The sequence below is a fragment of the Catharus ustulatus genome, chromosome 11 (genome assembly GCF_009819885.2).
Source record: "Catharus ustulatus isolate bCatUst1 chromosome 11, bCatUst1.pri.v2, whole genome shotgun sequence".
NCBI classification, from domain to species: domain Eukaryota; kingdom Metazoa; phylum Chordata; class Aves; order Passeriformes; family Turdidae; genus Catharus; species Catharus ustulatus.
Window position 1 is genome coordinate 19951714 of NC_046231.1, and position 23855 is coordinate 19975568.

The following is a 23855-nucleotide window of genomic DNA, read 5'->3' on the forward strand; positions in this document are numbered from 1 at the left end:
CAGGGACAGGAGCAGAGGGAACAGCTCAGCCGGGACATCAGCAGGAATTTCCCCATGGAAAAGGGGTCAGGGATTGGAAGTGCCCAGGGAGGTTTGGATCCCCATCCCTGGAGGTGTCCCAGCAATTCCACTCGGTGCTCTGGGCTGGGCTAAGGTGAGGATTTGGTCCAGGATCCCGGAGCTCTCTCCCACCCTCAGCGCTGCCGGCACCCTGTGACTCCCTGCCTACATCTCCCTGCACGCCCCGCGCCACCCGCGCGTACTACAGGTCCCGGCGTGCTCCTGCGGGGGCGCGCGCGCTGCCCTCTGGGACTCGTAGTCCGGTTCCCGCTGCGGCGCCTCGGCGGGGAAGGGCGGGGGCATCGCGCGCGCGGGCGCGGCGCGTGCGCGGCGCGGGGCCCCGGGCCGGATCTCTCGCGAGGAAGGACGCCATTATCGCAGCCGCCGCACAAAACACCACGAGAACTCGGCGCCCGCCTCACACGGTAACGCGGCGCCCCGCGGGCGGGAGCCTCCGCTAAGCGCGGCCACCCCTCGGCCGCCCGCACGGCCCCGCACGGGGACACCGAGCACTCACCGCGCTCCCGCCGCGCTCCCCGGGCCTCCAGCCGGCGGGGAGGGAGCGGCCGAGGCGGGGGGGCCGCGCGCCTCCCTCATCGCTCTCATGGGGGTCACCCGTGGTTGGAGATCGGGGAGGAACTCCTCCCTGAGCGGGTGTGCGGCCCTGGCACGGGGTGCCCAGACAAGCTGCGGCTGCCCCATGCCTGGCAGTGTCCCAGGCCAGGCTGGACAGGGCTTGGAGCAGCCTGGGTTAGTGGAAGGTGTCCCTGGCCATGGCAGGGATGAGCTCTAAGGTCTGGTCCAGCCGAAGGTTTGGTTCTTCCCCGCCCCCATTGCCGGGCTCCGCAGTGCTGGCTCGGTGTCCTGTCCCCCGGGATGTGTTCGGAGCTCGGCTGGGCTGGGAGCGCTCCCCCATCCCATTATCCCATCCCATTATCCCATCCCTGCCCCGCTGAGCCGGGCCCGGGGCACATCCATGTGCTCATTGCGGGGCTTTGCACATCCAGGGCACGCTCGGTGGTTTCTGTCCCCTCACACCAGCCAGCTGTTGGACACGGAGGGCTTGGTGGCACATGGAGAGGGAATCTGGCACAGGTTTGTCTGGAGCTGCCCTGCACCCCTGGCAGTGCCCGAGGCCAGGCTGGACAGGGCTTGGAGCAGCCTGGGACAGTGAAGGTGAAACGAGATGAGTTTTACAGTCCCTTCCCACCCAAATATTCCAGGATTCTCTCTACACACTCGGTATCCCTGTGCCCTTATTTCCAATTCAAGTGTTGCCTCCTCTTTCCCCCTCCTCCTTTTTTTTTTTTGGTTTTATTTTTAAATCCATCCACAGTGGCAAGTTGTGTGCTTCACCAAATATAGTCATTTTATCCTGCTATGGCACGGATAGTTTATGGATCAGTTTATTTTTGGAGCTCTCCAGGGAAGACTTTTTGAAGTAAACAAGGGTTATTAGCAACTGAGAGATTGCTTTGGTGGAAGCAGCTTTAAAATGGTATTTTGGAGTGGTTTTGGTACTTTGTTACCTTCTGTGTGAGGTGGGGTGCCCTGTCACTACCAAGATTTCCAGAGGCAAACCTGACATTTGTATAATTTGAGTTCTTTCAACCTAAATTTTAAAATACCAAACAAAAAAGTGTTTGAATTTCACAGCAGTGACTCTCAAAACAGACGATTTTCTCTGTGAGGAAGTGTTTATTGTATGTATTTTAAATAGTTATTTATAGAAATGCACCAGGAAAACAAAACTGATGCTGAACCCATCATTAAATGGAAGCAGTTCCATTTTCAGTAATAGATGTTAGGAAGAAAGATAATTTAATTTATTGAGAGAATAAAAAGATAGAGGCTGGATTTGGGAAACATTCCATCTTCTCCAGAGGACAAAAACATTCTATGATTTCGTTTTTCCAGTTTATCATCTCTTCTACAGCTGGCTTTTCTGTCTGAATCACCCAGCCGTGTGAAGGTTCCCAGAGCAGGTGTTAATTGAGGTGCTTTTAGAGGAATAATTGATTGATAACATCCAGAATAATTGAATAAAACCATTAAGGGCGTGGTGCTAATTAGCAATGCTCACAGCTGTGCAGCTTCCAGAGGCACCTGCTCCAATAAATAAACTTGGAAAAGGCTCCTTTCCTGCCTGTGCTGACTTTAACATCCTTTTTCTGGAATTTTGGGTGATCAGGTGAGGAAAAAAAATGAGCTTTTAGTCCCAATGAGCTGCTGATTGTGGATTTACCTTGGCTTGGGAAGGAGCTGTGGTGTCCCATGGGATTCACAGCCAGGGAATTCAGGAGAGGCTCCTGCTTGTCAGGAGTTCACCTCTGGTTTTTTATCTTGAGCTTTCCCCAAAAATTGTTAAATTCTGGAGGTGCAGGAGCAACACACAGCTTTATTTTTGTCAGAATTTCAGGGTTTTTCCTTTATTTTTGTCAGAATTTCAGGGTTTTTCCTTTATTTTTGTCAGAATTTCAGGGTTTTTCCTTTATTTGTGTCAGAATTTCAGGGGTTTTTATTTATTTTTGTCAGAATTCGAGGATTTTCCTTTATTTTTGTCAGAATTTCAGGGTTTTCATCTCTTTCCTTGAAGGAACCCTGGAACTGGAATTGAGGGAGGAGACAGAGCAAAGCCAGTGGTTGGAATTAGAATCACAAAATCTTTGTATGCAGAACTTTGCCAATAAAATGTTGGTCACAGGTTGATTTCCTTTAGTTTGAAACTTGATATTTAGATATTGACAACTGAAATAATTTTCTCTTTTATACTCATTGAAAGGCTAATCATCATAATCTTTTTGTTTTTTTTATCCACCCCTCCCCAAGTAAAATGAATAAAATATCTTCACAGTCACATAAAGCACTTGTTTCCTTGCAGGTTTAGGTTTTTAAAGGTGAATTTTGCAACCAGTTAGACTGAAAAAAATATACAAAAGGTTTAACTTCATCACACCCTTGGGATGTGGGACTTGAAATAAAATAATTTGTGGTGGTGTCTGTTGAACAGAATCATTTTATGTTGCTTCCTGTTTGTAACCCCTGACTTAGAGCACTTAAGGGAAAATATATTCAGTTCAAACCTCTGAAAATCTGAGTTTATCATGGAGGGATTTGATGGAGAGTTCTCTTTTCATCCCTGCTCAGGTATTAAAGACCAAGCTGCTCCTCTCTGACACCTCTGAATTGAAGGTTTGGGGAATTTAAAGCTGACTTGAGTTGGGATTTTTGTTTTAAATACAGGGAGGGGAGCTGCCAAGGCAGGATCAGGTGGTGTCAATGAAAATTCAGAATTTGGAGGTGAAATGGGGGGAGGGACAGGAGCAGAGGGAACAGCTCAGCCTGGACACCAGCAGGAATTTCCCCAGGGAGGATTGGATCCCATCCCTGGAGGTGTCCCAGCAATTCCTGAGGTGACACTCAGAGCTCTGGACAAGGTGGGGATGGGGCACAGGGTGAGCTCCATGATCCCAGAGCTCTTTAAATAATCCTGTAGAAATAATTCCAGTTCTGAAGAGCTGCTCAGTTCATGTTTCCCTGCTGAAATGATGCTCTTCAGTTGATTTCCATTAATATTTCTGGCAAGAATTTGAAGCTCCTGCTACCTCTCTGTTATAAAGCAGGGCTGAGGTCTGGATTGGCAGCTGGAGTTCTTTCCTTTTCCTTGATGCCTGCAGCAGGAAAATCCATGGGAAGCCTTTGGAGTGAGCAGGTTGTATTTGATGTTGACTTTCCTGCTTTTTGGGGTTTTTTTTTGTAGTGGCAGCAGCTTGGGGGCTGTCCTTGTCTCCTCTGGAATTGCTGGATCACAAACTTTTCCAGTGTATTGCAGTGCACATAGGAGGAAAAAAATCTGAAAAAATTAGGAATTATTATTATTTTTCTCTTTTGTTGCTAAAGGTAAGCTGCCAGGCTGAGAGAGAATGGCCCTGGCTGAAGGAGGGCAGGGATAAGTGGGATGCTGGGAATGAAGATTCCCAGAGGAGCTGTGGCTGCTCCATCCCTGGAAATGTCCTGCATGGGCTGGGATGGTGCAAGGTGGATGAAATTACCCTGGAAGTTTGAATTTCCTGCAATGCTGGAATACCCTGAGCTGGAGGGGATCATCCAGTCCAGGACATTCCCAAAATCCCTCCCTGAGCATCCCTGGCAGCAGTGTCCAAACTCTCCTGGGGAGCTGGGCAGTGCCCAGAACCTTCCCTGATTTCCTCCCCTGGAAATCCTTGCAGGATTTTTGCAGCTGTTCCCAATAAAAATCCTCCATCTAGTGGCTGAAAACGAGAGAACACCGGGACAGGATGTGCTGCCTGGGCGGGTCTGCTCTCACATTTGCTGCTTTTCAGCAACCTCTACAAATCGTGCGTGGTGTGAATGATCCCTGTCAGGAACAATCCCACCAGGAGCCAGAATTGCAGCTCTTGGAGCCTTCCCCGGGGGTTCCTGCTGTAGTTCAATGGGATTGAATGGCTGTAAATGGAATTTAGATCTCTGTTTGGGTGTGTGAAGCACTTGGGGGCAGAGCTGGCACCCCAGGAACATTTCCTGCCCTGCTCCATGGGGACTCACTGCCAGCAGGATTTCCCCAGGGAAATCTGGGCTGCAATTCTGCTCGGTGTGACCACCCACTGCCACGGCTGTGCTCAGCTCCTGGCAGCACAGGGAAGGCATTCCTGGATTAGTTGTTGGATGTTGTGTTAGGATTGGTGCCAGGCTTGGAAGAGATATCCAAGCAAAACAGCTCCTTGTACCAGGTGGAATGAAAAAAACCCCAATATTTCTGCAAGCAAAACAATAAAATAATAATAATAATGGGAGTTTTTGTGGTAATACTTGAGAGTTTCTGCCTCCCTGGGAGGTTTTCTACTTCAGAGTTTCCAACTCCTTTATTCCTGGAGCAACTCTTTCCTTTTTGAGTTTTACCATTTGCACTAGACTCCATCACCACAATATCTCTGTGAGTGATATTTATTTGATCTCTCCATCTCCACAGTGTTGTGCCTGGTGTCCTGCTTTTCCCAGATAGGGAATATTTCTGTCATTTTTTTGGGAGAATGGACATTTTCCCCAATCTTTGGCTGAGTTAAAGCTGCTTGTCTACTATTGCACTCCTTTTGGAGCTGTTAAACTGAAATGTTTGTGTGGTTTGACAATGAAATTTAATTGAAACACAATGTTTTTCCTTGCTTTTTAAGGTGGATTGAGGATAAGGGTGGCAGCCAAACAGATGCTAAGAGGAATTATTCTCCTTTGTAGTTTTGGGTAGTAAGAAGGAAGTGTAAATCTGATCTCTTCCTCCTAAAATGAGTTTTTATTCCCATTGTGATGGGCTGCAGAGAGCTGGGGCTCAAAGGAGGCTCTTGGATTTATGGTGCTTTGAGCCCTGCATGCTCTTAAATTGCTGCTTTTTATGCTGCTACATTTGCACTGCTGGTTTTTTTGGGAATTGGGAATTAGTGCAGGAAGGCTCTGTTCCAGCTGCCAACCAAAGTGATTTTATCAGGGAGGAAAAGCCAGGCTCTGGCTTAGAAAATTGGTGCAAGTCACAGAGAGAGACTGAAAAGAGAATTGTTGTGTCCTGAGCTTTGTAATTCTGGGAATAAGTCACATCTGGAATGATCCCAACATTGCCATTGTGTTCCCAGGACACTGCAGAGGGGTTTGGAGCCTCCAGAGGGGAATTCCTGTTCCTGGAAACCTTCACAGGGACAGTCCTGTCCTGCCCTGGGGGTGCTGCTGTGTGGGGTTCCACAGTTTGCTTCAGGTGGAGATAAATGTGGATTATTCCTTTCTCAGAGGCAGCTCAGTGCCCCTCTGGGCTGTTTGCCTGCAGGGATGAGGCCTGAGGGATTGAAATAAAAACCAAATTCATGAGTGTTTTGTCCTGTGCATCTTCCCTGGGGAGGGTGGGTGATGTTTGTGCCATAATCCCTGTGCAGCTTGAGGTCACTTCTCTGCTCCTGGGGATCAGCACTGGGCTGGGCTGGATTTATTCCTGTCACTGGACTGGGCTGGGTTTATTCCTGTCACTGGGCTGGATTCATTCCTGTCACTGGGCTGGGCTTTGAGTTCACCTGCTTTGGAAAACCTTAAAAAGTCACTAAATCAGAGCTTTTAAAGGATAAGGACCTTTGGCTCAGAAAAACCAGCTGCTGGGCTCGATTAATTAACAAAATTAATTTGAGGGGAATGGTTTTACATGGACAGGGAGAGCTGGGATGTTGGGAAGGAGTGAGGATGGATTTCCCAGAGCAGCTGGGGCTGCCCCATCCCTGCAGGTGCCCAGGGCAGGGCTGGGAGCAGCCTGGGACACTGGGAGCAGCCTGGGACACCTGGAGCTGGCAGGGCTGGGACACCTGGAGCTATCAGGGATGATCCTCAAGGTCCCTTCCCACCCAAACTATTCCATCATCCCTTGTGGTTGTAGAAAGATTTTTGGGATGGAAATGCCATGTTTAAAAATTGCCTTTAATCAATTGAGAGGAAAAGTGGAATGGAGAAGAAGAAGAGGAACATTAGATGCTCTGGGGTTGGGCAGAGGGAAATGGCATTTTCCAGCAGGGAATATTTACCACAGTGCAGGTTGGAATTTGAGAGGAGTTTTTGCATTTATCAGTAGCACTGGGAAATGTCCAAGAGAGCTCAGCTGCTCCAGGCAGAGCAGTGCAATTGCACACTCCAGAGCTTTGGAACATGTTTTGATTTTTTAAAAGATAATATTTACCCTTGCTAATTAATGAGAGAGAAGATTCCTGTTTTGTGTGTGTTCTCCTGTGTTAACAAGGCATTGGATGGGATTGATTATCCACTTTGGAATGCTGCCCTGGGACTCAGGAAAGCCATCAGATATTGCAGTAAATAGCTTTGTTTACAAGGGGCTGCTATGAAGAATTATTTGGAATTAATGTTTCAAAATAGATTAATTAAATTACATTAAACTTGTGTGTGGAAAAGCTAATCTGGAATTCAGGTGAATTTAATTTAGTTGCTTACAAATATTAATTTACTTAATTAAACAAAGGCTGATTGAATTCTGTGTTAAGTGTATCAATTCTGAGTAAGAGTATTGGCAGAGATATTTAATGTGATTTATCTAATCAGCTTTAAATTTATATCTTCAGTTGTCTGTGATGAGGTTTTTTTTGTGAGTATTCCAGTCCTGGAGCCACTTCCAGGCAAGTGCTTATGGGGATGCTCAAAGCTTTTTGCTCCTGTTTTTGAGGGGAAATGAGAGAATTTTTAGTTGTAGTTGGATTTATCCAGCAGGATCAGAGGAACAAAGTGGGGTCTGGCCTGGGTGGGACAGGGGGGACAGTGGCAGAGCTGCTCTGGCAATGGGATACAAGAGCTCTGAGTGGTTACAAATGTTGGAAATGGGATTTTGATTATTGAGGGTGGAAAAGAGCTCCAGGATCACCCGATCCCCACCTTGTGCCCAGCCCAGAGCTCTGAGTGGCACCTCAGGAATTGCTGGGACACCTCCAGGGATGGGGATCCAACCCTCCCTGGGCACTGCCAATTCCTGAGCACCCTTTCCATGGGGAAATTCCTGCTGATGTCCAGGCTGAGCTGTTCCCTCTCCTCCTGTCCCTGTTCCTGGGAGCAGAGCCTGACCTGGGGCTGTCCCCTCCTGTCAGGGAGTTGTGCAGAGCCAGAAATTCCCTCTGAGCCTCCTTTTCTCCAGCTGAGCTCCCTCAGGATTCTCCAGCTCCATTCCCTTCCCTGGACACTCTCCATTCCCTCAATGTGTGTTTTGGATGGACCCAAACCTGACCAGAACTCAGCAGTGACCCAGGGGACAATCCCTGCCCTGGGGCTGTGGCCATGCCAGGGCAGTGCCAGCCTGGGCACACCTGGGCTCACCTGGGCTCCTGTTCCCTCTGTCCCCAGCATCCCCAGTTCCTTCCCAGCTTTCTAGCCTGGAGCTCCAAGTGCCCTCATGGTCCCCTGCAGCACCTCCAAAAGATTTCCTCCAGAGGAAACCTTCCAGCCCCAGGGTGAGACAGGAGCTGAGCTCTCCTTGTTTCCCCTTGCACATTCCCAAGGGATGAGGAATTTTCAGGCTCAGACTCACAAAACTCTCCAAGCCACACCAAACCTGTCCTGTTTGGAGGTGCCCAGGAGTTGGGAGTGGAGATGAGGAAATCCCTCCAGGACCCACCAGAACCTGTTCCTCACTTCAGGACTTGGAGGAACTCCTGGAATTCTCAGGGAGAGTCCAAAAGTGCCAAAAGCTCTGGGCTGGAATTGGTGTGAGCCTGGCTGGCCAGGTTCTCCTTTCATGGAATCTTTTCCACTGCCCCAGACAGGGGCAAAGTGACCATAAAATATCCCTGTGTTGATCCAATTCCATGGGGGAGGAGGAGTGGGCACGTTCCTTGGCCCTGCTGTGGTTTATCCCCAGCTTCCTGGCTTTCTGTTCATATTTCTCTTTTATGAACTTAAAATTTGTTCCTGGGAATAGTTCAGCACTGGTGGCTCAGTGCCAGTGTACATACACTTAATTTAGATTTAATGGGGACTAGGGTTTCAGACAGGAGGTGGAAATTAGGGGGAATACAGAGCAAATTTGAAGAAAAAGAGTGTTTTACGTGAGAAGTGCTGGTAAATACTTCACTGAGTAAAGTACATGGAAACTGTAATGGCAAAGTTACTCTGAATTTATTGACTGAAGCTTTTTGGAGCTGATAAACTCCTCTGACTCCCATCCTGTTACATTTTATCTGGCTTGGTTCTGTACCCCACCAGTTCAATTTGCTGTTAGAAGCTGAAATGGTGAATTTGGGACAGGGACACTTGTCAAGGTGTGATAACTGCACTGCCTGCAGCTTCCTTGGACATTGCAAATCCCAAATTTTCCAAAATTTATTTGTTTTCCCCTTTATGTTTTGACACAGCATGGCAGCAGAAGGGAATTTTATCCTGGCTTTGAAAAGGCAGAATTGTGGCTGATTTCTTCCAAGTTGTGTGTGAGGTTGGAATAAAATCAATGTAAATGGAAATAAACCCTGATGTTGCAAACACACAATACTGATGTTCTCTGGGTGTTGTAGCTGCTCTGCCAGTTGTAGGTTGGTGTTGTGCCCTTGTTTCAAGGCTCTGGGACAGAAATTTGAGTATTCCTGAGGTGAAGCTGGACATTTTCAGCCTATGACCTGTGAGAGGTGGATAGTGAGTGTTAGAAACAGGAAATCATTTGAAGAAAGGTTAAATTTAATTTTGAAGGTATGTGATTGGATTGTTGAGTTGTCTGTGCAGGACTTGGATAATCTATGTGGGTCCCTTCAAACTCAGGATTTTTTGGACTAAATCTGTGAAGTGGATTTAAAATAATTATTTAAAATATACAAAATTATTGCAATTCCTTCAGAGGAGAAATTCGCATCAGCGAATCCTGTAAATAACCAAGCAGATTCCAGCTGGATAAACGAGCTTTTCAACACTTGGGTTTTGTTGTAGTTTGGTGGTTTTGGTGTTTGTTGGAGGGCTGTCCCTGCTCCAGGCCATATGTGACACCGTGGAACAGCGAGTGCAGCACAGCTGCTTTGTTCTGCTCAGCCTGGCTGGGCACCAGCACTTCTCAGAAATGGCAAATCCCACTTGCCAAAATGGCACCCACCAGCAGGGAAGGACTGCCAGGGTTTTTGGGCTTGCTGCCACGCTCTGTGCTGGCCCAAAAGTCTTTCACCATGAGCAGAATTTCAAGTGACTCAGTGCTGGCAGTGCTGGTATTTTGGGTAAACAGTTTAGGGGTGTGGGGAGGTCTCCTCAGAATTCTCCTCTCCTAAAAATTTATCCTCTCCATGTCTGGCTTAATGGATTTCTTGGGCTCAAGTGTTGGAGGAAAATCACTGTGCATAGTTGGATTTGGTTCCATGTCAGTGTTAATGGATGAATTATCATTTCCATCAGTAAAATCTCCATTTATCTCTCCAGTGTTTTTTTACTCCAGGTTAAAAAAGGAAAAAAAAAAATCCACTGATCTTTTGGTATTCCTTGTCCAGCCCTTTGTAAACTGGGGGAAAGCACAGCTAGGAGACATTGCAGTGATTTTATTTCAATTTTACAGGTTGAAGGTTTCTCTTAAAACACTAATAAATCCCCTGGACTGAGAATTCCAGGGGAGCAAGGCTGAGAAATATTTAAACTTTCAAATCAGGACCATATCCTGAAAATGGTTTCATCAGAGCTGAGCTGTAGAAAAAACAGGCAAGTTCATCTTGAAGAAAAAAGTCAAGTTTTGCTTTAGTTGTAATAAAAAGTGAGGAAACTCACTGAGTTTAGGAAGATTTTAGAGGCCTGTTAAGATTTAGAATTTGAAATTCTTGCAGCTCTGGTGTGGCTTGGAGCTTTGTGAGTGTGAACCTGAAAATTTCTCATCCCTTGGGAATGTGCAAGGGATAGCAAGGAAAGCCCAGCTCCTGAATCAGCCCTGGGACAGAAAAGTTTCCTCTTCTGGAAGGGTGAGCTGGATAATCCCTCTTAGAACTGCATCCTGGATGGAAGGAGAATGAGAGGTGTTGGTGCTGTGTGCAATATTTCACAGATATATTCTATTATTGTATATTATTATATATATTATCTATTCTATTATATTCTCCTATATCTCAGATGTATATTCTGTGTATCCCCTTGCTGCTGTGTTGCAGGAGTGCATGCCTGGGGAGCTGCAGTGGTGCCTCAGGGGTTGTGCTGCTGCTTCTGAATGATGTCAGAGCAGGATTTGGCAGATGTGGTTCAGATTGCTGTTGAGGACCTGACTCCAGATAATCCAGGTAGGAGGAGATTTACAGCAGATGTTCACTGCAAATCACTGCTGAGCTTTTCTTTAAAATCCAAGCCAGGCTTTTATTCCAAAAACCCATATCCCATATTTTCCATAGCTTCTCTTGTGTATCTCCAAACCCTTTAGGTCAGATTATTTTATTTATTTCACTTTTTTCTAAAGGCTTTATTGCCTGTTTGCTTTTTGTGCAGGGGTAGACTAACCCCAAAACCAATGAAATATTCCTGCAGTCTTGTTTTTCTCCAGGCTTTTCCTCCAATGGGAACTATCCCCCATCCATTAGGAATTGTTTTGTGTGGAAGACAGTTTGTCTCATCCATTATTAAAATTCTTTGGACAGTAACACTGAAAAACACTTCTGAAAGCAAATCTTTGGCCATCACTTGCTCAGAAATTGAGTTCCTAAGTGAAAATATATTGGGATGTTGGTCCTCTGTGGCCATTGCAAGTCAGTGACTGAAAGAACAATAATGGAAATGAGAGACACAGGCCAAAAAGCTGCTTTTCTGATAGAAAATGAAAAAGTTATCTCAGGAATAGTCCCAAGGAGTTGGAGGCAAAGCTGGGACCTGCCAGTCCTTCAAAAATCTTTGCTCACCTTGGTGGAGGAACTCAAACCTGGTCCCATCCCCTGGCAGATATTTGAGTGTGTCAAAGAACACCTTCAATATCTTAATTAAATTTCCATGCTTTTGTTTTCTCCACTTTTTGTGGTTTTAATTTGAGCTTTATCCTCTTGGGTTCTAAACTCTGGCAATGTTTTTTTCCCTTTGCAGTTGTGTTGGAGAACCATGAGGTGGCAGATGATGATGTGGAACCTGCCCTGAAACGTCAGAGGATAGAAATCAACTGCCAGGACCCCTCTATTAAGGTGATTTAATGCCCTTTCCTGGGTTTATTTCTAATGCAAATTAAGCTTAGGCAAAGTTATTGCAAGAATATAAAATAAAACTGTGTATACCTAATACTGGAATTATTCCTTGTGCATTTTTAGGCATGCATTTAAAAATCTGGATAATTGTCTGATTTTCCAGTATAGAATCAGTAGCAAGAATTTCAGATGCACTATAAAGTATCGCCAAATTTATTCCACTGCCCCAAACCATCAGTACTGGGACATTTTTTGATAAAGTAAATGAAGTTGACCAAAAAAGATGAACTTGAGGATGTATTTGTGTCACAGTTTCAGCATACTTGAAGTTACTATTTGAAGCATTCTCCTGATGGATAATTCACATTTAATTCCTGCTCAGGAGCTCAGCAGTCACCCTGCTGGGATTTAGGGTTGGTTTTTGCCCTGGAGTGGGAGTAGCTGATGAGTATTTCAGTGCCACAGCTGCTGTGCTGTGCAATTCTGTATTTTTGGGGTGATCCCTGGAGCTGCAGCTCTCTGGAGGGGTTTGGGGTGCTCAGTGATTGCAGGGCCACAAGATGGCACAGCTGCTGTTTGCAAAGCACACAGTGCAGCTCTTCCCTCTAATGGCCTGTTTTCCCAGGAGAACCCAAGTGGAATATGTTTTCTTTTCAAGAAGATTGCTTAGCAAAACAGATTTTATTTATTTGCTTTTCTTGATTTGCTGTTCAGCAGGAAGCTGAAGTGAGTGGCATTAATTGTCTCTGAGATTTTTTGTGTTGATACAATTTCCACTGCAATTTATCTGTTTGGGCAGGAAAAAAAAAAACCTCACTGACTTTATCCAGGAGGATACATCCAGAGATTTATAATCCTTTTGTTTTCACATGTGGGCTGAAAGGCTTTGGCAAGTCATTAGAAATGATTTTGCAGTGGATGAAATCATCCTGACAAAGTGCTTAGGTGAAAATGGCTTTGGCCAGGCTGCTTTTGGCTCCCTCATAAAGATCTGGAAGAATCTGAGCCTGCTGAAACGCTCCTGGATGTCATCAGGGGTGGATTTTGTCACCAGGCAGGCTGCAAGTTCCTTTAGGATTGGTTCCCAGGCACGTTTGTGCCGAGCTCCCTCAGGAGTGGGGATGAATTCTGAGTGCTCAGTGCGGGCTCTCCTCCCTCCCCAGTCGTTCCTGTACTCCATCAACCAGACCATATGCCTGAGGCTGGACAGCATCGAGGCCAAGCTGCTGGCACTGGAGGCCACCTGCAAATCCCTGGAGGAGAAGCTGGACCTGGTGATGAACAAGCAGCACAGCCCCATCCAGGTGCCCATGGTGGCCGGGTCCCCGCTGGGCGCCACCCAGACCTGCAATAAAGTGAGATGGTAAGGACACAGCACTGCCCCCAAATAAACAAACCAACCCTAAAAACCCCCCAAGTCCAGCATTTGGGATTTCCTCCTCTCTGCACAGCTGCCAGGAGGCTGCTGCCTGAGGTACAATTCATTTGTGTCAGAGGTAATTCTTGCAGCAGTTTTGTGTTACTCAGTTTGCAGCTCTCCCCACATTTCATCCTGACTTAAACCAGACTCCTTCATCCATCCCCTGGAAAAGCCTCAGCAGCTCTTTCACACAGGTTTTTGAGACTTGCTCTGCTTTTATTTATAGATGTTTTGACTTAATGAGTTCATCATCCTTCTAATTGCTCCTCATTTTACCTCTCTTCACCAGAAGTACAATGGAGTGTGTTTTATGAGCTTGTTTGCTAAAGAGTCCTGCTAGAAAAATATCTCTGCTTATTTTGGAGTTAGGAGCTGGAGATGGAAAATCTGTTGAATAATCTAATGCACTTTGCTGAAAGAGCAGGCTTGACCTGCAGCCCCTTTGTGTCTCACTCCCCTAATGTGGTTTTAAATACCTAAATCTTGATGTGTCTGTCATCTTATCATCGAGCTGATCCCAGCCACAGAAACCTGCTTAACAAAAGACTCTTTTCTCCAACACTTCTTCCTCCTTTTTCATGTTTTTTTTATAGCTGGAAAGCACTTCATACTTCTCTAAATAACTACTTTTTATTCTCCATTACAAAGGTGTACAGGCATTTAATTTTTCTTTTGTGCAGGTGCTGTGTCTGCTTTTGCCTCTGCTTTTCAGGGCTTCATACACTGAAAAGATTAATTATGGCTGAGTTGTGTAATAACAGAAACAAAGTGCATGGAATAAGGACTGGGATCATAGAGGAAGTAACCAGAGTTTTACACCAGGGTTTTGCTAAATGTTCTTTTCTCAATAATTGTTTCTTTTTGAAGAATCTTTTTGAAATCTGGGCTGATTTTTTTTTAGGTCATTAATTTAGAGATCTTCAAGTTGTGGTGCATGAGCTGAACTTTTCACTGTGGTTTGTGCACAAAAGGCTTCAGAAACCTTTTCAGGAACCCATGGCCCCTGTGGGACCCTATTAATTCATGCTCAGTGAATGCTTTCCTCTGTAAATTGTACTGTTCTGAGTTTCTGAAGGGATTTGTCAGACCTGAGCTGCTTGGTTTGGTTTGTTTTTAAATCTCTGCAGCCATCAGAAATGTGTTGATGGTGCTTCATCTTTTGGTTTGGGTTACAAATGTTTGCTGACAGCTCCTCAACCACTCTGACCATCATTTAGATAGAAGTCTTGAAGACAGCAGGAATCTCTGCCCCAAATATTTGTTGCTGTTGGTCTGAAGTTGCACATTATCAAAGGTGTGGTGCCAGGACAGCACTGAGGGCTTTTTGTTCTGGAGCAGACTGTGGCCTGTGGGACTGCAGAGAAAATAGGGCTGGATGTGTTGAGTTTGGCACTGGGGACACTCCAGTTGCACAGAATGTTTCCCTGAATTCCCTTTCATCCATGAATCCCTTTATCACTTGTTGATTGTTTCCAGTTAAAGGCTGTTCCATCAGCTCTGTGTCCTTCCCTCTCCCCATCCATCACAGAGGACAGAGCTCCCCATAAGTTTGGGATTTTCTGATTCTGCTCAGGAATGGGATTCTCCAGCCTCCTTTTCCTCCTCCTGCCACCGAATTGGGGCTGGGTTTGCTGCTGGGACAAAAGGCTGTGGTTGTTAAAGGTGGGGCTGCAGTGCCAGCAGAGCAGCTCTTGGGACAGAATGGGAATAAATCCAATAAATACCTCAGGATCCTGGCTGAGAATTGGGGCTGTGGGAATCCCTGAGCTGGGGGTGCTGCAGGGGAGGGGCTGGCCCTGATTCTGCCCCTCAGGTGAGACCTGACCTGCAGAGCTGCCCCAGCCCTGGGGCTGTGCAGGGACAGAGCCCAGAGCAGGCTCAGGATGGTCCCAGGGGTGGAGCAGCTCTGCTGGGAGAGCTGGGATTGTCCAGCCTGGTAAACATTCAGGGGGATCTCATTGCAGCCTTCCAGGACCTGAAAGAGCCAGCAAGAGAGATGGAGAGAGACTCTGGACACAGGATGGAGGGACAGGACACAGGGGATGGAGGGACAGGGGATGGAGGACAGGACACAGGGGATGGAGGGACAGGACACAGGGGATGGAGGGACAGGGGATGGAGGGACAGGACACAGGGAATGGGGACAGGACACAGGGGATGGAGGGACAGGACACAGGGAATGGAGGGACAGGGGATTGGGGGACAGGACACAGGGGATGGAGGGACAGGACACAGGGAATGGGGACAGGGGATGGGGGGACAGGACACAGGGGATGGAGGGACAGGACACAGGGACAGGACACAGGGGATGGGGACAGGAGACGGGATGGAGGGACAGGACACAGGGGATGGGGACAGGAGACAGGGGATGGAGGGACAGGACACAGGGGATGGAGGGACAGGACACAGGGAATGGGGACAGGACACAGGGGATGGAGGGACAGGACACAGGGGATGCAGGGACAGGACACAGGGGATGGAGGGACAGGACACAGGGGATGGAGGGACAGGACACAGGGACAGGACACAGGGGATGGAGGGACAGGGGATGGAGGGACAGGACACAGGGGATGGAGGGACAGGGGATGGAGGGACAGGACACAGGGGATGGAGGGACAGGACATGGGAATGGGGACAGGACATGGGAATGGGGACAGGACACAGGGGATGGCTCCCACTGCCAGAAGGCAGGGCTGGGTGAGATTTGGGGCAGGAATTCCTCCCTGGGAGGGTGAGGAGCCCTGGCACAGATTCCCAGAGAAGCTCTGGCTGCCCCTGGATCCCTGGAAGTGTCCAAGGCCAGGCTGGAGGTGTTCGGATATAAATGGAATAAATCCAGAGGTCAGTGGAGCTCAGGTGTTTTCTTGAACCCATTTTTTTGCTACAGGTGAAATACAGACCACAAACATCTGGGTCTGTTCCATGTGCACTTGTGGCTATTTGATAAAAAGTATAGAGATAAAAACGTTTCTATTTTTGTCTTTAATGAGTGTGGGACAGTTAAATGTGGATTAGTTGTACTTAATTAATGAACCCAAATCCATCCTGGTGTCCTTGGACAGAACTGGCTGGGGTTGAACATTGCTTTATTAATTTGGAGGTTCCTCAGATGCAGTTTTGTACCAGATGGGATGTTGGAATTTGCTGTGTTTTAGTAAGTGTGGCTCATTAAAATGTTTGTTTTACCGTTGAATTTAATCAGCAGAACAATTGAACTGAATTTGGAGGACAAGACTTGTCCACCCACTTTGCAATGAGCCCTTTGGCAAAACCTCCTGGCTCCACATCCCCCAAATTCCTGAGCTGTGTTTCTGCTGATTGTTTCCTCGTTTTTGGGGTCAAATAATGCAAATTGGAGAGTTGAGATGATTTGAAATGAGGCTGTAAAGCAGGGAATGAATTGTAGGGGTCTGTTCTAGATTTAACAAAAATACTGTTGCTCCTGCATAAAACCTTTAGGAAAACAAAGAAACTTAAAGAAATATAATCAAGGTATTGGTGTATAAACCCTACAGGAGCCAGAATTCTATTTTAAAAATTTATATATATCTCTATATATTTATTTCTTCTGTGAGTTACAAACCCCTTGGCCAACCTAATTGCATTTTTATCAGGAGGATTTTTACAGATTATAATAAACTATCCCCCTATGCTAATCCAGACTTTGAGAAGGAATAATAATTCCTCAGCCCTTATCAGTGAGCAGTGGCTGCTCAGTCTCTTCCCTGTGTTCACTGCACTTGATATTATAACTCATTAGGGGATGTAAACCACTTTATATCCTTTTATTTCACTCAGTGATAAATAAATTAACATTGTGAACCTGCAGGATTTTTGCTGGTTTTACTCAATTTAAGAGCTAATTGTTCCTTCTTGGAATTGCTTCTGAAGACCCTGAATTTGCAGGAAGATTTTAATTGGTTTATTTGGAAACAAAGGGTGCAGCTCCTTGAATCACACACTGAATTCCTGCAAAAACATTTCCCTGGGAGCAGATTCAGCTGGGGGTGAGAGGGAGTCACAACCAGAGTCAGAAATTTGGGGTAAATTCTCAAGCTTTGGTTTGGAGAAGCTTTGGAGTTACCCAGGCTTTCAGGAATTCTGTCACTCTGCAGCAATCCAGGTTTATTTATCCTTTATTTATCCTTTCCTGGGGCCTCACCCAGCAAAGCAAATGTGCAAACAGTGAATTCTGGGAGGCTGGACACGACCACAACTGGACTTTTGTCCTTGCTGGGGATGAACCCTCTGGGCTCCATCAATTCCCAACCTTTCCCTTTCTGTCAGCAGCTCTGCTATGGGAGCAAATGTTTATTCTGAATTCCATCAATCATTTCAAACAATTCTTTTGAATATTTGAGTTCTAGGCTGAGGATTCTCCCAGGTGGAATTCTGGGACTGTTTTCCTGAAGGATTGAGGAGGAAAATGGCACAATTGTTTGGGATCTGTTCTCACCACCTTCATTTGGGTTACAGTCCCAGCTGGGGGACTGAGTCAATACTGACAATGAAAAATCATCATTAACACTTCATGAATTAAAAAAATCAGCTTAGAATCACTGGGTTTTTAAAGAGCACAGAGGAAGTGGAAGCCAATTTTTGAGCAAAAATAATTTGAAGTGAGATTGCAGTTGAGGAGGTGAGAATTTGAATGGCTGTTCAATTTTGAATTCCTGAGAATGGCTGAGAATTTGAATTTTGGGCCACAAAATTTGTGCCTTTCCAGCCTGTTTTCAGTTCTGATAAAGAGCTCAAGGGGTTTGCACACATCATTTGTGTATGGACACTCTGTTTCCAGGCTGAGTTTGTGAATTCTCTTTTGTGTGCCTTTGTACATGAAGTCTCACTGAGCAGCATTTCAGCCTGCAGGAATTGCTGTGCCTTGGAATATGTGATGAAAACCCAAATTCCAAGTTTCTCTGAAAATTACAGCTATGTCCTGCATTCAAAAATGGAGTTTATAAACAGCCCAAATGAAATAAAGGCATTATTAGATTATCTGTCAGCTCCTCTTTCTTTATCCAGGGTTCTGTTGTTTCTTTGGCTGTGGAATGAAAAAAAAAAAACCTCTCAAAACTTGATATCCTTAATTCCTTGGAAAACATGACAGTGCTTTCCAAAATCTCCTAATTTGTCACAAAACTTGTCAGCCTCGACCTCTTGAGGTTTAATTTTCTTTTGCCTTCGTGGCCACGTGGATCTCATGGAGAAGATTTCTGTGATCTGATATTTATCAGCAGCATAAATTGATATTGGAAATGAGAGCTGGGATTTTTCTGAATTCAGGATTCCCCCAGCTTAGGAGGAGGTGGCAGCTTGCATTAAAACCTCCCACAGCAGAGTTCTTGTAGAATTTCCCATTCCATGGGGGTTGCACTCAGGTTTGGGGGAGCCACATGCCCAGGAATTGTTGATTAATTGGGAAGCAATGCCTGGCTTGCAGCAAAGGTCACTTGTGCAATTAAAGCAGCAATTGAACATCATCCCTTCAGCTGGGAGAGTTCAATCATCCCTGCATGCATGGGGTGGAATTCATTTATTAAACCTTGCAGCTGACCAACATTTGAACTGTGGATTCCTTCTCCCCACTGCAATTTTTCTCCAGTGAATGGTCTCTGATGAAATATCATTTCTGAGAGTCCAATAATTCAAGTGAGAGCTCAGCAAGTAGCAGCTGATGATTTAGGGCTGAGGAGAGGATGGAAAAAGTGGTTTGGATGTTTTTAATTGGAGTGGTGCTGTTTCAAATGTGCCTGTCAGGCTGAAAACACCAAAATGAGCTTTGACAAAGAGTTGGGTTTGAATTCTTAAGGAGAATTTACACTGAAAATCAGATTTTAGGTAACAAAGCTCCTTCAAGGTTTAGACAGAGGTTTCAGTTGTGTTACCAGGTTTGATATTTTACTTTTTTTCCTAGGAAATTGTACATTTTCCTTGTGAACTTAGCTCAGGATAAATGTGAAATCCTTGAGTTTGGGAGGTTTGCAGGATTCCTGTTCACTCTCAGCCATGTGTGGATAAACATTTTATTTATTCCCTTTATTTATTTATTCCCTTTATTTATTCCCACTCAGCTGAAACTCTTTGGGTCCCAGACCTCAGGGAATCCTTTCAGTTCCATTAACTGTAAAGGTTTCTGGGAATGGCAAAAAAGAGGAATACACAGGAATCAAACAGGATTTGAGTTTAGACACAGATCATTACTGGTCTAATTACTGTGTAAGAACATTTAAAATCAATTATAACATGTTAAATGCCATGGATGAGGTGGATTCCAGGGACACAGAACATTTCATTCCAGCTATTCCAGGAAGAAATGGAAAGGGGCAGAATTTGGAATTGTTTCAGGCTAGGCACCTTTGTAGGGCTCATCTTTGCTTTCTGCCCAAAGAAACAATTAAAAAATTATTGTATTTCATAAAATACAGGTTTTTACCCCATGGATGTTGGAAAATGGGATAATGTGCAATGAAACTCTAAAATTTTTTATCTGTGAAGCAGAGTTGTGAAAGCCTGTGTTACACCCAATATATTTAATTTATTGAGCAGACAATAAACAGAAGGGGGCAGAAAAGCCTTATTTATTCTTTTGGGTTCCAGCTTGGCAGAATTGGAATATTTTGAATGGGAATTTGAAAATCCAGCAGTAAAAGCAGTGCCTGGAAACTTTTCTGTAGGTTGGGGGATTAATTCTACCAGTGCAAGAAAATGAATGGAGAGCAGGAAATCAATTAATGATTAAAGGGACAAAGTTTGGAAATAACAGGATTTAGGTGATGTCCCAGAATCATTTTTAAAACAGTTTAAAATACCAATAATTCAGTTTTTAAAATTGCATAAAAACCAACCAGTCTTGCTTTTGGAAAATAGTGTGATAATTGAAATTTAGAGTAGTTTGAAAAAGAAAGAGTGGATTGATTTCAGTGGGTTTGGAGTTCTACCAGCAGCAGCAGAGGGATTCCCAAGGAGCTGAAAGGTTGGAATTGCTGCTCCTGGAGTCTCTGCCAACCTTTGTGGCTCTGTGACATCCCCACCTCTCACTGAGGTTCTTCCTCTGCTTTCCTTGGCAGCAGCTGCCCCTGAACTGCTGCATTTCCACCCCTAAACCCCTTGGAATGTTTTTCCAAACAACATTTCCCCTTTTTTTAGGAGCTGTACATTTTTGCATATCTTGAGCTCCATCTCTTTGTTCCACAGCAGGAAATCTGCTCCCAATAACTCCTGAAATTGAGTTTTTCATACCAAGGGAAGAGCAGGATTTCTTCAGGGTGCCCTCAGGGGATCTGGAAATTCAAAATTGAATCCCTGATTTCATTCCAAGCATCCTTGGAATGGCTGGGAAATGTCTGTGCTGGTGGCAAGGGCACAGAGCTGCCTGGGAACTTGGGAAAAGCAGAATTTCCTGGTGGCAATTATTGATAAACCCCTCAGACAGAGCTCTGGGTGTTTGTAGAACCTGATTTTGTATTTATTTGTTACCTGGTGGCAATTATTCCCAAACCCCTGCTGGGAATTATTCCCAAACCCCACAGACAGAACTCTGGGGTGTTTGTAGAACTTGATTTTGTATTTATTTGTTACCTGCTGGAAATTATTGATAAACCCCTGCTGGGAATTATTCCCAAACCCCACAGAAAGAACTCTGGGGTGTTTGTAAAAATCTGATTTTGTATTTATTTGTTATGTGGTGGGAATTATTGATAAACCCCTCAGAAGGAGCTCTGGGGTGTTTTTAGAACCTGATTTTGTATTTATTTGTTACCTGGTGGCAATTATTCCCAAACCCCTGGTGGGAATTATTCCCAAACCCCACAGAAGGAATTCTGGGGTGTTTTCAGGAACCTGATATTTTATTTATTTGTTACCTGGTGGGAATTCCCAACCCCCTCAGAAACAGCTCTGGGGTGTTTTTAGAAATCTGATTTTGTATTTATTTGTTACCTGGTGGGAATTCCCAACCCCCTCAGAAACAGCTCTGGGGTGTTTGTAGAAATCTGATTTTGTATTTATTTGTTACCTGGTGGGAATTCCCAAACCCCACAGAAACAGCTCTGGGGTGTTTTTAGAACCTGATATTTTATTTATTTGTTACCTGGTGATCAGTGAGGCTTCACTCCTGTCATTCATCTTTTGAAATCCAATTTCCACCACTACCTCCTCCACCCCCAAGATTTTCATGCCTCAATCAGATTTCTGCTATCAGAATTTACCAGAAAATCATCTCAAAGGAACAAATTGTCCAGTGAAGGATTCTGAATTTTCACTCCTGTGTTTTCTAAACATGCAGAATTTCTGTTGCACTCAATAATTTCCCTCCTGGAAGCTGCAGAGGATCAGGGGCAGCTCCCTCATTTCCCACTGAGCACAATCTCCACTTGCTGCAGTGCTGCTCCTTATCTTTGGCAGGAAGTGAAGGCTCAAAGCAGGGTAATAACTGCAAATTCCTGCCCAGCCTGCCTGCAAAGGAGATATCTCTGCTCCTGGGTTTTATGAGTGCAGTTATCTTCAGAAAGGGTGGCATTGACCTGCTGCTTATGGCATGACCTGGCCTTTTCTTGACCATATTCAAAAGTAGAAGGCTGATAATTAATTTAATTTCTAGCACTTTTCAGTCCTGCTGGTCTGGATGGCTTTTTCCCTGTTTTTCCCTGTTTTTTCCTTATTTTTTCCCTGTTTTTTCTTTATTTTTTCCTTATTTTTCCCCTATTTTCCGCTGTTTTTCCCCTGTTTTTCCCCCTATTTTTCCCTGGTTTTCCCCCTATTTTTCCCTATATTTTCCCCTGTACTCCTCCTATTTTCCCCCATTTTCCCCATTTTTTCCTCCATTTCTTTTCTATTTTAAATTTTTTTTTTCCCATTTTTTTCAATTTTTTCTATTTGTAAAGATTTTTTTCATATTTTCTTTTCCTTAAAAAATTCTATTTTTTCCTATGTTTTTGCTATCTTGGTGCTTTTTTGCTATTTTTTCTAAATTATTTTTCTTGGTTTCTTTGCTATTTTTGCTGATTTTCTGTATTTCTTAAAGGCAAAACATCCCTTGAACTGTGTCACCACACTTAATTTTTACAATTTCAGCTGTGTTCAAAATGAGAGATTTAAAAATTTTGTTGTATTTTTTTTTTACACCAAGATCTAAAATGATTTGTGTCCCCTTTGGGGTGGTGGAAAATCCCTGGAGGAACAAACCTGGAGATTTTAGAAAACCTGGAGATTTTACCAGCTTTGAAAATTGTGTTAAAATTAAATTTAAAAAAGAATTAAAATTAATCGTAAAGCTGACAGTATTTTCCAACCTCCTCTGTAGGTAAAGATGGATTTTGCAGCTTGGAAAATCTCTGATTTGTACTTAATTGAGTTGAAAATTTGATGTTGACTCTGTTTAAATTGTTTGGCTAAAGAATAATTTGCTTTATCTTTTATTATAAATTACTCTCAGCTCCAGGAGTTTTTCCAGCCATGCCTGGTGCACTCTGTGCTGCTCCAGGAGCTCATTTTAAATCTCTTTAAATCAAATTTGAGAGTGATGGAGGCACTGCTGCTTTGTGACCATTGCCTGACTGCACCATGAATTTGGGAATTAAAACTGGAATTGTTGAGGTGCTCTGCTCTGCTTGTCCCAGCTTTGTTCTCTGCATCAATTTTGGGCCAGAAATCCAAAATAATTTCATGGATTCTGTGCCAGTTTGTGGGGTTGCTGCACTGTGGGTTTTCTCCTTTTTGGCCAGGGATCCTTAACTTAGAGCAGGGGAGGGAGCAGGTGCCCATCAGGGGAAGGAGATTTGGACATTTTCAACTCAATAATGATGAAAAGATGCAAAGAGGAGCTGCTGGGAGGGAAGTGCTGCTGAAAGATAAACTGGGGGAAAAGGAGGGAAACACCACATTGTGCACCAATATTTGTTATATTTAGATTTTCTCCCTGCTGGGGTAATTGTGATATTCCTCCACACATGAAGTGAGTGTTTAAATTTTAATTTAAAATGGGAAATACCAGAGTTTTTGGCTTTGCTTAGGGCTGGAGAGTTTTCCAGCTCCTCTTCCATTGCTGCTTCTCCATGGGGTGAGCACAGAGGGAAGAACCTGCCTGAAAATCTCCCTCAAAACCATCCCCAGCTTTTTAGAGAAGCACTTTTGATCCTCATGGAAGACACAAATCTCAGCTCATCCTTTCTGCCTCATTTCTCTCTCTCCAAATGGGGGAAGCTGAGCTGGGAAGGGGAGCAGAGGATGGTGCTGGCACTGCCAGAATTCTGTTCTGTCACTCTGGCTCATTGGCAATGGAGCCCCAGCCTTTAGGATGAATGATCAGATGTGACTCACACATTTTCCATACTGAAAATGACCTCTGGCAGCAATTTCCTTATGCAAAATATAGACTGGCCTTTTGTATTTAAAAAAAAAAATAAAATACCAAAGGCTAAATATGCAACCATTAGTTGGTATGTTTATTTTTTAGGAATATTTTCACCTGTAATTTGACAGATTATTTAGTAAACTACATTTTTAAAAAATCCCTAAATATCTACAGATTGCATGCATTTAAATTTTTTTTTGAGAGAATTGTGTCCAAGAAGAGGCAAATTGCTGCTCCAGTCTCTCCAAGTCCTAATGCTGCTGGGGAAAGGAATATGTGAGCACAGATGGAAAGTTCTGGGGCCTGTGCAGACACTCTGGGTTTGTGAAACTCCCCCTGACCCCTGGAATATTTTCCTTCCATCTTC

The 23855-nt window shown here is 44.7% G+C and overlaps 1 protein-coding gene across 2 annotated transcripts in view; it reads left to right on the plus strand.

Annotated features, from left to right (window-relative positions):
• Positions 1-383: 383 nt before the first annotated feature.
• Positions 384-23855, plus strand: part of LOC117001681 (BTG3 associated nuclear protein) — a 113769-nt gene continuing 90297 nt past the window's right edge. For both annotated transcript variants that reach the window (XM_033070145.1, XM_033070146.1), the window contains exons 1-4: positions 384-485; positions 10707-10832; positions 11620-11714; positions 12878-13077. In XM_033070145.1, coding sequence (XP_032926036.1) covers positions 10763-10832; positions 11620-11714; positions 12878-13077 — 365 coding nt within the window. In that variant the 5' untranslated portion in view covers positions 384-485; positions 10707-10762. The remainder of the gene's footprint in view (positions 486-10706; positions 10833-11619; positions 11715-12877; positions 13078-23855) is intronic.